The following is a 14,084-nucleotide window of genomic DNA, read 5'->3' as shown; positions in this document are numbered from 1 at the left end:
GCGCTGTTCTACTTAACCATGTTTTCTGGGCAGGATGTCTTTTTTGATGTATGTGATGGCACCTGGGTGATGTACATGCATAATGGCACCTTGGGGCTAGCAGTGTTTCCCAGCTGAGGCTCCCTCAGAGGATGGCTTGGCTTTTGCAATTGCTGATACATAGAATTGACAGGAAATTTCCCATGAGCACTAAGGGTTTTTTTTTGAGGTGTTAGATGCAGGAAACATACAGTTTACTTACCCATCTCCTCCATTTCATCGTTTTATGGATTGACTATCGCCTCTCTGGGCTGAGACTTTATTGCAGCTTGGCAGGAGTTGCCAATACATGCAAAGAAGAATCTTATGGTAGAACTGCCCCGAGGAAGACAGAATGGGGAAGGCTCTGGGTCTCTTGCAGCAGTCAAGAATTTCTCTGAGTGACATGAAGCTTTTATCTGAAGTGGAAGCTCATTTAAAGCTGTGTTTATCATCATGCTTTTAGTGCCTTTTGAGTTGACCACAGTAAAATGCAGTCATTGGAGGGCAGCTCCAGGCATGCACTGAAGGCTGGAGTTGTGTCAAAGTAAAAGGAATTTCCACGAAAATCAAAGCTATTTAAAAATGTGATTGAATTGGAAAATGGACTGTGGTTGAGCAAAGAGAATGTTAATAACAAAAGCTATCACCTATCGTTATTTTCATGCAGACAGTAGCTAAGTCTCATTTGTCCTTGTGATAGTCACTATTTGATTAGTTGCTCATTGCTCGTGGTTGCTATTTTCCTTTAGCAATGAATAAAGTATAAACCTCTAAACAGCTCAGTTGAGCAGATTGAAATACTTTATACTTCTTTACAAGTATAGTAGCATCCACAGCTTTGATATTCTAGGCAGTTGGACTTACATGGATTCTCCCTTGGATTGCTGGATAAAGCATCTTAATAGTCTTGGAGTCTTATAATCACAAATGGAAGTCAGAAACCGTGTCAATACCAGGATTTACACTCTATGGTGTACTTGGCTCTCAGCCAAGTGATGGGATCAGTGTGGTTTTTCTGAGTTGCTAGTCTGAAGTTGTTTGTATGCAGTGGTTTGCAGGAAAGCAAATGTGATACTGGCTCCTACCCATTTTGACTTTGATGGGTAAATTGTATTCTGTATTTGTGTGGCCATTGCACTAGACACTGGAAGCCACTGTAGTGAGCTGGCTAAGATCTGCACTTCAGTGAAAGGCAAACTAGTAAGTCAAGCCAAGTCAATCCAATCCATGAGAACAGGGCAGAGTCAGCAATGACTTGTACATCAGTTTGCAGTAATCTTAGCAGTGATGTGTACTTTCCTCATGGGTCAGATTTTTAGGGAGAATGAAATACCATAACTGAAAGGCTCAAATTTCTCTAGGATTACTGTAGGGCTTAATTAGATGAGCTAATAAAAGACTTGCGGTTTAAATCTACCCCATGTCTATTGTCCTGTAAGAGTAATGAATCACAATGTTCTGATTATTTACGTTAAGTAGGACTTTTCAGTCCTTTTCCTGATGAACATCATTGCAAGTTCTTGGTTTCCTGCTCCAGTATCTATGCTGTCATTAGTCACTTCATCTACTGTGCCTTCTCAGTCCTAAGGAGGTTTGTGGATTCCAACAATGCTGCACTCTTTTCTGACAGTGTTTGTAGCAGTGTTTCAGAGGTGGGCAGTCTCTCACATGGCCATTATCCAGCTCTTTTGACTCTCTGAACTTCACCTTCCACCTCTACTTCTGCCCTTGCCAGCGCTGCTCTCAGACCCCATCTAGGCAGCATTTGTAATGAACAAGCTTGGTCTGTTTTTAGGGCATTCTGTCTTCCTGTGTGCTACTTCTTCATCTTCTTGAAGCAGGGAGAATGTTTGACTTCCACTTCTAACTGATATGTTACTGTTAAATATAAAGTTGTCCAGCTGCAAAAAAAATGCTTTCAGAAAGACAGTCTGTAAACCATTCCTTTAGAGCTTCCAAACTCTAAGGGGGAAAAACTGATCTGTAAAGTTCACTTTTATCCTATTAAAATGAAAATGATTGAGAGTGAGTAAGAACTCATCCTTTTTTTTTTTTTTTTTTTCCTTCTGGTTGTCCACCCAAAAGGAGATAAAAAACTCTCAATTTTCAGTTGCAACCCGTCTTCTTTTGCTTAGCAATGATGGCGTAAACAGCTGAACTGAGCTGTGCCTTCTGTCTACAAATGCCATGTTGAAAAGATCATGAGTAGGAGAAACCAAAGAAGGGTTGTTTTATGTAATGAAAGGTGTATTGACAGTCACTGAGATTCCGTTTAGACCTTTCACATACGTTGATGTGGGTTACTACTGACAGACAGGTCCTCACTCATAGCTGAATGATTTGTTCAAAGATAGGAAACTAAGGCCTTGAAATAGTTGATTGGTCACTGGTGGAGTTCTGTAAGGACATGTATGAGATACTAGTCTGTTCAACATACAAAGTACTGATCTAGGAAATCAAAAAAAGGATGCTTAGCAGGTAAGACCAACTGAAACCAGGACAAGCTAACTGGCAAATGAGAGTCTGCGTACATTGTGAAATTGCTGCCCAGATACTCATTAACAGTGTTGGGGGGGGGAAATGTAGTGTATTGGAATGTGGACATAGGGTGGCATTTACACAAGCAATCAGGTCTCCCAAGCAGGATATCTGGTTGCTGTCTGGTTATGGAAGTATGTGTTCCAAGGACCTTTGCCAGTGGTGTCTTTGGCTGGATCAAATGAGGCTCCCTGAACTGCTGTTTAGCTCTAGTGCAGCTAGTCTGTGGTCCTGTATGACTACTACAGCATATGCATGATCTGTTGCTGCTGGTTATCTTGATTTATGTACAGAACATCTATCTTGACTATGTACAAAACCACTGTCATATGTTACTATTTCTGCACCTGCAGGAAAATTTCTATGGTGTATTTATAATTCTGTGAACTATTTGGTCAACTCTGGAGCGGGAACAGCCTGGGCAGTCTTTAGAAGGGCCAGATTTTCCATGCAGGTTGTTAATTCAGTCATTAAAACAGATGAATTTGTCTGTGCAATGTGGGAGCTGCCTGCAGGACTCTTCAAGATAGTCCAGAATTCCCATCTGGAGCACTCCTACACTGATTAGTCAAATACTTAACTGCAAAGGAAGCTTGACTTCACTCAATCACCTCATTTCAGGTTGGTTCATTATCTTACCTAGGCAGGTGGCTAACTGGGGAGCAGCTAGACCACCCAGGGAATTAATAGCCAAGTGTGGTGGGTGTTGCACATGAGCTTAGCTGTGCTACCCAACTGCACTGCAATTACACCCGTAGGAGAAGTTTGAATTTCGTGCTTGTGACTTAAGTTCTATAGTTCTTGCCAAAAAGCACGCGTATGGGAGAAAACAATTCTAGCATGGTGTCTGCATTCCTTACAATCTCAGAAAATGACACGACTGTAGTGTTATGGTGATGTGAGCACCGAGACTGAGGCGCTGAGGCTGGGAGTGCCAAAAAAAAACACCCTACAAGCCAGGAGCAAACCTAGAAGAGAGGTTAGGGGTGCTCAGGCAAAAGCCCTGCAAAAGGCTACCACCTGGTTCAGACTGGTGGCTGTTGGTGCTGATGGCCCTGAGACATAGGCCTTCTCTTCCTGCCCCTCTGGCTCTGGCCTCAAGTATTTGTCAGCTTGTTTGCTGTTTTAAAGGATCTCAGGGATACAAGGTCTAACTTGAGGTTAGAGCCACCGAAGCATGCTGCAGGGGGCAGAGAGATCAGTGCGTTGCGGAATATTGTGGCAATTTCTTCTAGTAAGACAGGGAAGGTTATCAGTGTGGGCTCCCTATGTAGGCTTATTTGAGATGAAGCAGCAGCTTGGTTGCAATCTAACAAAGTAGAAGCAAGCTGAATAGCAGGGGAGTTGCTGTTGTGCTAGACAAATACAGAACATGATGCACCAGCTGGAAATTAATGACAAATTCAAATTATAGGTAAGGTGTACATTTTTAACAATGGAAGTAATCAACTTCTGGAACAATGTACAAGATATATATATCACACACACAAAGATACTCTTTTAATTGAAAGTCTTTGTATCGAGACTGGACACCTTTCTAGAAGGCATGTTCCATTTCGACTGCAAGTTGTGGAGCTTGATATAGGAATTATTTGGTTTCATTTTGTGGGTTTGTTCTGTGTTGGACTTCAGGCAGTGTTTTTATGTACATCTCTTGACATTAAATTTATGAATACTTGATGTTAGACTGATCGTAGTCCTAGCTGTGTCATGTTTTAAGAGATGTTAAAAGAAGTATGCTTATTTGGGTTGCTCCTGGTAGCCTTATGGTTTTGTGCTCTTCTGCCCTCCAGCTGACGATATCTGACCCCATGCCACAGGCTCCTGTGAGAGGGAGATTTTGCTGTGTGGATTCTAGTGTTGCGGAACTAGTTCTTGCCTATACCCACTTCAGTTGTTTGGAAAGATTTCTCTTTTTTTTTTTTGAGAATACTTTAATTTTTAATGTGTGTATTGGAAATCCTGTAGTGTAGTCTAGTCTGTAATGAATTACCTAAAAAAAAATATTTTTTTTAGTGTCTTTTTCTCTGATTTATTTATTTTTTAAAAATCTCAATCCTGTGCATGATGCATCTCGATCTTCGGGGTGAGGGAAGCTTATAATTAATAGTACCTGTGGGACTAAAGAGTCTCCTTCTTTCTCAATACTTCTCCTCCAGAAGAATATTGATTCTGTTTGCTGTTTAAGACAAATTGTTCAGTCAAATTCTATTCTCAGAATAATACCAAAGTTAAATTTTACACCACCCCCTAATGTTTTAAATAATGCTCGTACTTAATTTATGTATTAACGCATCCTTTTTCCTGAACACAAAACTGGCTAAACTGAACCCATTTATTGTAACACTTTTGTTTTTCTTTGAAGTTGTGTGAAAGAACAGATGTCTAATGAGATGTAAAATATTCCTTTTTATAGAAAATGAAAGGTGCTAAATATATGTTTCTGTTTTTACAGGCTAAAGCCTACCTAAAGATAGCTATGGAAATAGTAAGACGACTGCCAGTACCTCCTGCTTGAAGTTTTATCGCTGAAGCTTACCAAAAAAAGGCAATCTTTTGGTGCAACCAGTGCAGAAGAGTCCTGCTACCTAATTATGTGGATGCCACATTTTAGTTCTAGGAACTTTTTTAGGAGTTAATTTACCAGAGGTTAAATTACGGCTGTGATATTTACTGTTTTTTCACATCATTGTTTGGCCGTGTCCAAATAGAATGCAAAAGATGATAGACTTAATTGCTGGATTGTAACATCATCAAAAAGAAGGGTGAAGTGTATTTTTCACGTGTCCTGTTTTAAGGTCAAGAATGAGTAACAGCCGCTTCAGCCAAGCAGAATGATGAGGGATGCCAAGGCATAAGTCCTACTTAAAAAAAGATATTTGCAATACTCTTAATTTCTGTCAATTTTGGTTCAGCTTTTTACTTGGTTAACTACCAAGCTGACCTTAAGTTCTGCAAAATTATAAGAAGCAAATTCAGTTATGTAACTGCATTACTTTTGTGTGTTAATCTTAAAAGAAAAATTAAAACATTCCACGGGTGCTCTGAAGAGTTCTTGTGATGGATCACAAGCAAATTCATTCATTATTGGATAATGTTCGATCATGAGACAATTCGCAGTTTAGTGGAGAATGGATTACAGGACCCTGAGGGTTCTTTCTTGACTGCTTTGCATTATAATGGACCCAGACGGAAAACTAGGTAACAGAGGTCTTCATCAAAACCAGATGTTGTGCCTGAGCTCAGTTTACCAGGGGCATGCAAATGATCAAGTTAAATTAAATTTATGATTGTCTATTCCTATTATAGTGCAGCCACTTGGAATTTGAATGTAAAGATACATTTCTGAAGTAAAGAAAAATTTGGTCTTCAAACTGTGTGGCCTTCTGGTTTGTTTTTTCATTGCCTTATATTTCTGTGATCTTTATTTTTGTGTTGGTGTGTGGAACTGGAAGACTATGCTGTCAGGGAATGAATTTCCATTTATAATTAGATGTTTGAGTTGACATTTAGGCTTTTACATTTAATACAATCAAGTATGGGATCTTAAACATACATCTTAACTGTACCATACTGGGAATTTATCCATACTAGGGAGTTCTGCTGTTGACCTGTGTGAGACCAAGATTTTGCCTGTAGTCCAAATAATTATTTATAATTTTGGATGTAGTTGGTTGTTTTTTTTTTTAAATTGAAGTGATACAACATAAAACTTGGTATACATTTACATTAAGAATATTTAAGTAATATGTACCCAGAATTTACATGGGAAAGCTAGACACAAATTATGGATTGAATTTCAAGCTTAGGTGATTTTACTTATATAGTCCAAAACTGTTGATTTTTGGTTCAAGTCAATCTCTGAACCTCCTTGCTTGCACCCTCCCACATTAGACCTCATATCTGTGTTCAGCTTTTTCACTAGTGTGTTGTCCCAGGCCTGTAGAATTGACACAGACATTCACTTTCTTTCAGTTGTCTAATATATTTTACAAAAATGAGAGCTGTCTTGGTGTTCTGCCCTTTCATATTTTATTGATAACTTACTGGGTTTTTAATTGAGTTTCATCTCTACACATACTATTTATTCACTTCTGCTTTACATATTGTAATTGTTGATATGTATGTCTATAAGTAATCCTGTGGATGTTTTGGCATAGTATAATTATAGATTTCAGTGGAAAAACTGGGATTTCTGACTTTTTTTTTAAGTAAAAGACTGATACTTTCTGAACTTTGGTATTTATTATTTTTGTTCTGTTAAAAAGAATGTCTCTGACACCCAGTTTGTGTTGAGACTGAGTGAACAGTCAGTATATAGATATATAGTTGGTTGTTTTCCGTTTCTTTTTTCTTATTATTTCTGGGGTTAGTTGAGGGATGAAATTTGCTTTTATTTTTACTCCTTTTCACATTTTTTTTCCTTTTAATTAAGTATTTTGGTTTTGCTCTGTTGAATCTTTCACCTGCAGAACTATTTTGAATGCCTTTATCAAGAAACTGGTTACAATGATTAAATAGAGTCTCTAAGCAAATCTGAAAATTCATATTTAATTAACATTTTCGTGGAAGGATTGTACAACGTAGTAGATGAAACGTGATTTTTTAATTAAAATTTATCAGTCATTTTAAAAAACAATACAGTTGTACACAGTAGGTAAGACGTTTCTGCCTTTAAGGTCAGCAATGGTCAAATCAAATTTAAAATGAGAAAGTATTTGCTTTATTTTCTGTATTCTCATGAGTGAAGAAGCATCTGTCCCCCAGGCCTTCTCCTGCAAAGAAAATGAAGGGCATTAACACTTAATGTTATAGAAACACATATATTTTTTTTCATTATACAGTGCAGCGTTAAATACATATTAATGATTCTAGTCAACATACTAGATTTGAAATCATACTTCATAAAATCCCTGATAGAAGTTATTGGATTGGGGCTGGTGGTGGTTGGATCAGTCAGAGGTTGAGCAGGAGACAGTGGCATTTAACCATAGTTTATAAATATAGATTATAGACTTGACACACAGTGGTGTTTGCTCTTTTCAACTCCAATATTTTACTTTCGTCTCTGTGATATTTCCTAGTGTACTAGTAAGTTTTTTTTCTGAAAATGCTAATCCTAGCAATAGGACTCTGGCTTTCTTGAGCTGTATGGGTAGATGCTCTTTGCTCAGGAGCAGTGGAGACTTACTGCAAAATTACTGTAATCGTGGGTTACCAGCACAGAATTATTAAAGTCTGTAGCACTGTAAGCTGCAAAATCCCACAGAGGAAGAGAAAGAAAGAGGAAGGCTGGGGAGGCACAGGGCCAAGCAGGCAGGAGTGGGGACAGAGGTGAATGTCAGTCCCAGGTGTTACCTCCTGTGTAGGTTAAGAGCAAGATTCCCAAGAGTGCCTTGCGTCACAGTTAGAGTTATTTTTGCTTTCACGGCATGGCCGTTTGTAGAGTGACCACAGTTCTTGTGTTTGCAGACAATTCCTGTGGTTTCTTGGGTGAGGAGCATATGGGCTGTGCCATTACACAGTGCCTTTCCTGGTTTTCACAAGTTTTGGTTTTGATGAAATTGAAGCTGAAAGAGGGTATAAATGGTTTCTGTCAGTGAAGTATTTTGCTGTAAGACTTTTACCACTATGTTCAGGTCATTGTGAACTGTTTAGCCTTTGAGACTGTGGTTTCTGCAATCCTTCAGATGCTAAAATTTATCACAACAACAAAATTTTTAATGGTTATTTAAAGTTACGAGAGGAAAGTAGTTTGCAAATCAGTTTTTCTCTACTAATTCAATTTGAGTTTAAACTAAACCCATTTTAGTTGCTCTGGTTGGTGATCATAGTGATGAAATAACATTAATGCAGGGAAAAATGGCAGAAGCAAGTAATCTTCAGTATATTAACAGAAAAACACTGTAATTCTGAACTTACTTCAAATTAGACTCACTTGGATCTAATGCAGCAGTTGAATCCCCCCATAATATCTTTCCCCTAGTAGGAATATGGTTTTTACCTGGACCTACTGAATCTCACTGTTGGGTTTTCCCTCAGCTTGTGGTGCTGTTAGTGCTGATTAGAGCAGGCTTTGATCCGGGGCAGGTGCTGCGTAGTGGTTTGTTGCTAAACTTTGTTCAGGCTGTTGTTGGGCCCCTGTACTGGGCTTGTGTGGCAAGGTTTTGGTAGCCAGGGGGCTACAGGGGTGGCTTCTGTGAGAAGATGCTAGAAGCTTCCCCTATGTCCGATACGGCCAATGCCAGATGGCTCCAAGACTGACCCGCTGCTGGGCATTGGGCGACAGTGGTAGCGCCTCTGGGATAACGTATTTAAGAAGGGAAAAAGCTACTGTGCAGGAGCAATTGCAGCTGGAGAGAAGAGTGGGGATATGTGAGAGAAATGACTCCGCAGACACCAGGGTCAGTGAAGGAGGAGGAGGAGGTGCTCCAGGCACCAGAGCAGAGATTCCCCTGCAGCCTGTGGTGAAGACCATGGTGAGGCAGGCTGTCCCCCTGCAGCCCATGGAGGTCCACAGTGGAGCAGATACCTGCCTACACCCTGTGGAGGACCCCACACCAGAGCAGGTGGGTGCCTAAAGGAGGCTGTGACCCTGTGGGAAGCCTGCGCTGGAGCAGGCTCCTAATAGGACCTGTGGACCCATGGGGAGAGGAGCCCACGCTGGAGCAGGTTTGCTGGCAGGACTTGTGACCCTGTGGGGGACCCACGCTGGAGCAGTCTGTTCCTGAAGAAAGGGACCTGGGGAAGGGACCCACGCTGAAGCAGTTTGTGAAGAACTGCGGCTGATGGGGAGGACTAATGCTGGAGAACTTCGTGGAGGACTGTCTCCTGTGGGAGGGACCCCATGCTGGAGCAGGGGAAGAGTGTGAGGAGTCCTCCCCCTGAGGAGGAAGGAGTGGCAGAGACAGCGTGTGATGAACTGACCACAACTCCTGCTCCCTATCCCCCTGTGCCTCTCAGGGGGAGGAGATAGGGAAATCGGGAGTAAAATTAAGCCTGGGAAGAAGGGAGGGGTGGGGGTAGGGGTTTTTTAAGATTTGGTTTTATTTCTCATTACCATTTGATTGGTAACAAAGTAAGTTATTCCCCAAGTTGAGTCTGTTTTGCCCGTGACAGTAATTGGTGAGCGATCTCTCCCTGTCCTTATCTTGACCCATGAGCCTGTTGTTATTTTTTCTCTCCCCTGTTCAGCTGAGGAGGAGTGATAGAGCAGATTTGGTGGGCACCTGGCATCCAGCCAGGGTCAACCCACTACAGCCCCCGAATTGTAAACCAAGGAGAGGGAAAAGGGAGTAAAGAAGGTGTGAATCTTATGTGAGTAGGAATATCTCCAGGTTCCCAGAGACCCTGCTGTAATAATATTTGGCTTGCAGGTGCAACGATATATGCAGAATACAGAATAACAGCAGGAGAGCAACAAGAAAGGAAATACCTTCTGTTGTTTAGGTGAAAGATTAAAGATGTGTGAGAGGCTCTGCAGGCTACAGAACTGATTTGCAAAGGCTAAGGCACTGAAGATGCTGTGTGACAATATAGAGAGGGTTTTGGTACTTGCTGCAGCTGTGCAAAGATGTCAGAACATCCCTGACCCCGAGACTGGCACATGAGCTCTGTCGCAGCCACTGTTCCCCCGCTTCCTCTCGCGAAGTGGTGGGGGTGGGATCTCCTTGCTCGCTTCTCCACAAGGTTTGCAGTATTTGCCCAAGGTGCAAGAAATTCGTTCTACGCCTGGCGCTGTCCAAGAAGATTCAAACCCATAGCTCCTAGACTGAGGAGGGGTCCTCAGCCACCTGGTGTAGTCTTTGCTAAGGACCATCAAGGAGCATTCATCACTTCTACTGGTAAAGCTGTGTCATGTGTGGAAGAAATAAGGAATGTGGTCCTAATCACAGCTAATTATTTTTTAACTTAATGACTTGGGCTGGACTTTGATCCTTGCTTGCAGCCTTATTGATGACTTTTACTTAATGAGTCTGTGAATAAAGTGCTTAATTCTTAGGTAATGTCTGGCGTGATAACTGCTTACAGACTTGAGAAAAGGCTCTGGGGTTCTACTTTTGGATTTTGATACCCATATGTCATTTTAGTTTCTCATGGCCACATCTGGGCCTATATTGTTGTCATCATTTTTCTGTAACAGGAATGCTTCCTAGCAGAGATGGTTAGGGGGAAAGGCTACTGCTTAAGGATACTTGACAATAAGATGAATCTGAATTGCTGATCTAATTTCAGAATTTTCTTATAATGGTAGGAGTTATAATGATGATTATATTTTATTTTGGCAGCATTAACAGCCAAGGCACCGGTATGTCAGCCACATATCACAGAAACGCAGCAAAAGAAAAACTTACTCCAAAGGTAGTTTTCAGCCTAAACTTAAGACTTATCTTCTTTTGAGGGCTCTGTTTTACATTATAAAGATATTAAGTCTGAAGAAAAGGTATATTCAAAGGTCTGTATTTTTCCATTATCTTCACGTACTCAGGGAGGGTTTCTTTTTTTTTTTCCTCAGCAAGAAGACAACAGGCACAGCTTGTCATTTTATGCACCTATTCCTTTCAGTTTCTCCGTTTGTATGAGTCTGGATCTGAAAACCCACTTTAATCAACACAAATAAATGACTTCTAGGGAGTACGTGAGTCTTCGAACAAGCTGGGGGTGGCGGGGGGGGCAAGAACATCTGTTGTCTTTTAACATTGTTTTGAGGGCTTACAGATTTATTTGAAGTGTTTTCGCTCATACCATTGGGATTTTCTAAAACTTGTGTTATTTCCTGTGGTCCAGAGGTTTTCTCTTTTCCATGAGAGAAAGGCAGGAGACTCCCCGCACTTGCCTCCCCCATGTATGCTTCCTGTTACTAAACAAGGTCTATTTTAAGAATACAAAGTTCTGGTTACTTTTTCTGAAAGGTGTTAGCTTGTTTATGATAACTTTCTAATGGTACTTATGAGTACTTTTTCCTTTTTACTTTCAGGGTTTCTTTTTTTTTCGAAATTAATATTGAAGAAATACTGTAATGTGTTTTTTTTAAAGCCCAGTTTGGCTGTGTATTTGGGAGAAATAAACAGGGTGAGAAACTCTCTTATTAAGCCAAACCCATGTTCTGTGGATTTAATTTTGGAGTGTTCATCCAGTGTGTGAATGTTGCAAATATTTTTGCATCTCATTAAGGGAAACTGTTAAAATGCACAAAAGTTCAGGAGCCTGAACACTTTCCTGCTCCATAGTAAGCATTTTGAGGGTGGCGTGAGATCTGTCTGTAGGCTGGTCAGACAGGCCTGGATGAGTTTACATGTTGTTTTATCAGCTGAATCAGGAAGTTTGTACATGTGTCTCTTTAGAGGAGGAATTTCCATATAAACAGGCTTTTTGTCTGTGATACCTTGAGGCCTCTAATTAATTACGTTTCAGATGGAGTCGGGAGGGTTTGGGTTCACACTCCCCACTTCCTCCTGCAGGATAATAGGACCCAATGGTTATTTTGAAGAGTTACTTTTAAAACAAATGTTAAAAGGGTGGGAAAATGTGCCTCATAAGCATCTAGGCTTTGAAAACTTTGTCTAATAAACCCACATTTATGTGTGAGAGCCAGCACTACCGGCATCTCTTTTGTAATGCCTTAATATCTTAAGCTTTTAGAAAGCCTGTGAATTTGTTGGTTGTTTGCACTTTTTTATAAATGCCTGTGTTACAAATGCATTTCTTACTACATAGACACTGTTACTTCACTTCTGGCTTAATTTCTCTACAGTGTAAATAAACCTCTTTTTGTAAAGCAGTTTTGCTTGACTGCTGGTAACGCATCTAGAAAGTTATTCTTCCAGAGAAAGCAATGACAGAGCTGTTTGATACTGAATGCCTTCTTCCGTGTTGGGTTAATATAGGAAATTGTAGTCGCTGTCTCGGTGAATGTTGTTCGTTTTGTTACCCTGATGGGAAATACCTCTTCACTAATACAAAATGAAACTGCTGATAAAATACCTTTTAATTATTAAGAGCTTGTAGCTCCTGAACATTGAAAACTGTTCATGTTAGAGTAATTTATTTAAAATATTCCCATTTTCACAGTTTTTAAGTACAGTTTTAAAGAAAGCAGTAGTTATAAAGACATTCGGACAAACTCTTAGCTGTTGAAATGGATTGCTTTCCACTGGCTGAAAAGGTCTGCCATTTTCACAAGGAGCATGACTCAGACAAGTGTTATTCACCATCAGTGCCTGTGTACAGCATCCTATATATGAATCTGCAGTAGCAGGTGACAGGAGGAAAGAGGGATGATGTACCAGTGTTTGCCTGGAATGACCTCATGCCAAGAAGCAATAGGAATTTGTTTGGCACAGCAAAAATACAAGCAGAATTACATTTTTAGTGAGGGCAGATGGGTCAGGGCAAAGCAGGGGATGTCTTACTAGGTTGTAAATGTAACTGGCATATGAAAGGAAATAAAACATTTATACTGTCAGAAATAAAACTGGGAATGTATCTGTCCTACTTCTGCCAGAAATGTGCAGTTGGGGAATATGTGACCATGGATGCCTGGCACGCCGGGGACATGTTGATGGTCCTGATGCTTCAGAAAGGTGGCAGGACAGAATCATCAGATCTCTGCACAGCATCAGGAGTCCTCATTTATGACACATTTTCTGCATGTTAGGGAAGCTATTGAAAAATGTATTTATGAGTGAATAGTTGAAAACAGTTGCCACAGAATGTTACTTGAGAAACGAGAAGTTTCAGTTCTTGGTCAGTCTGGTTTACGTCAGGTAACGTGCCGTCCCAGGGTGGTTGTTTATTGAAGTTAGTGTTTTAGCTATCTTTACCACAGGAGCTGAAGTTGAATACAATAGCAAGATATATAATCACTGCAAAGTACTTTTCCTGACATGTGGGTGATACCAACTACCAAGGAGTAATTTTTAATACCTTACTGAATTACTGTACCAGAGCTTATCGTACAGTGACCTGAAGTTTCACCCTATGCTAGTCACTTTTTTCTATACAAAGTGTTTTACTTTACTACTGTCAGTTGGTCAGATAAAAAGTTTTATGTACAGGGGCTCCTAGGGGGAATTTCATGCTTTGAAGTAAGATTATGTAATTTTCTTCAAAACAAAATGATGAACAATGGGGTGGTTCTTTAATTTCTGGTTAGTTTTCAGGAAATACAGTCTCCATAAGATAAGATACCAGTTGGACATAATTTTGGATAATCAGATTGGAACTGTTCTAACCAGGTGCTAGTCATATCTTGAGAATACAAACACACAAGAAACATGAAGCTCTGGGGTTTTTTTGTATATGAATGTCTTTATTTAACCTTTATTGGCATGGGAACAATAACGAACCATGGCAGATGAAATGCAAAGGACATTTGAGAAGCAGTGACTTAATTGTCGCTGTTAAGGATCATCAAAAAAATACCTGTTGAACCCAGATTTCTGATGCAGCGTGTGCATGCCCTGACATTGGGGGAGCCGGCAGCACAGTGCCACGGAAGTTTTCACCTAGGTGAACTCCAAGCT

The 14,084-nt window shown here is 40.3% G+C and overlaps 1 protein-coding gene across 1 annotated transcript in view; it reads left to right on the top strand.

Moving 5' to 3' along the window:
• NUBPL (NUBP iron-sulfur cluster assembly factor, mitochondrial) overlaps nucleotides 1-5,933 on the top strand; it is an 88,450-nt gene extending 82,517 nt beyond the window's left edge. The window contains exon 11 of the mRNA XM_086462430.1: nucleotides 5,015-5,933. Coding sequence (XP_086318556.1) covers nucleotides 5,015-5,077 — 63 coding nt within the window. The 3' untranslated portion in view covers nucleotides 5,078-5,933. The remainder of the gene's footprint in view (nucleotides 1-5,014) is intronic.
• Nucleotides 5,934-14,084: the final 8,151 nt, after the last annotated feature.

This window comes from Leptosomus discolor, chromosome 3, assembly GCF_034619465.1.
Source record: "Leptosomus discolor isolate bLepDis1 chromosome 3, bLepDis1.hap2, whole genome shotgun sequence".
Lineage (NCBI taxonomy): Eukaryota > Metazoa > Chordata > Aves > Leptosomiformes > Leptosomidae > Leptosomus > Leptosomus discolor.
The sequence above is the reverse complement of the archived record's forward strand: the minus strand, read 5'-3'. Positions and strand labels throughout refer to the sequence as shown.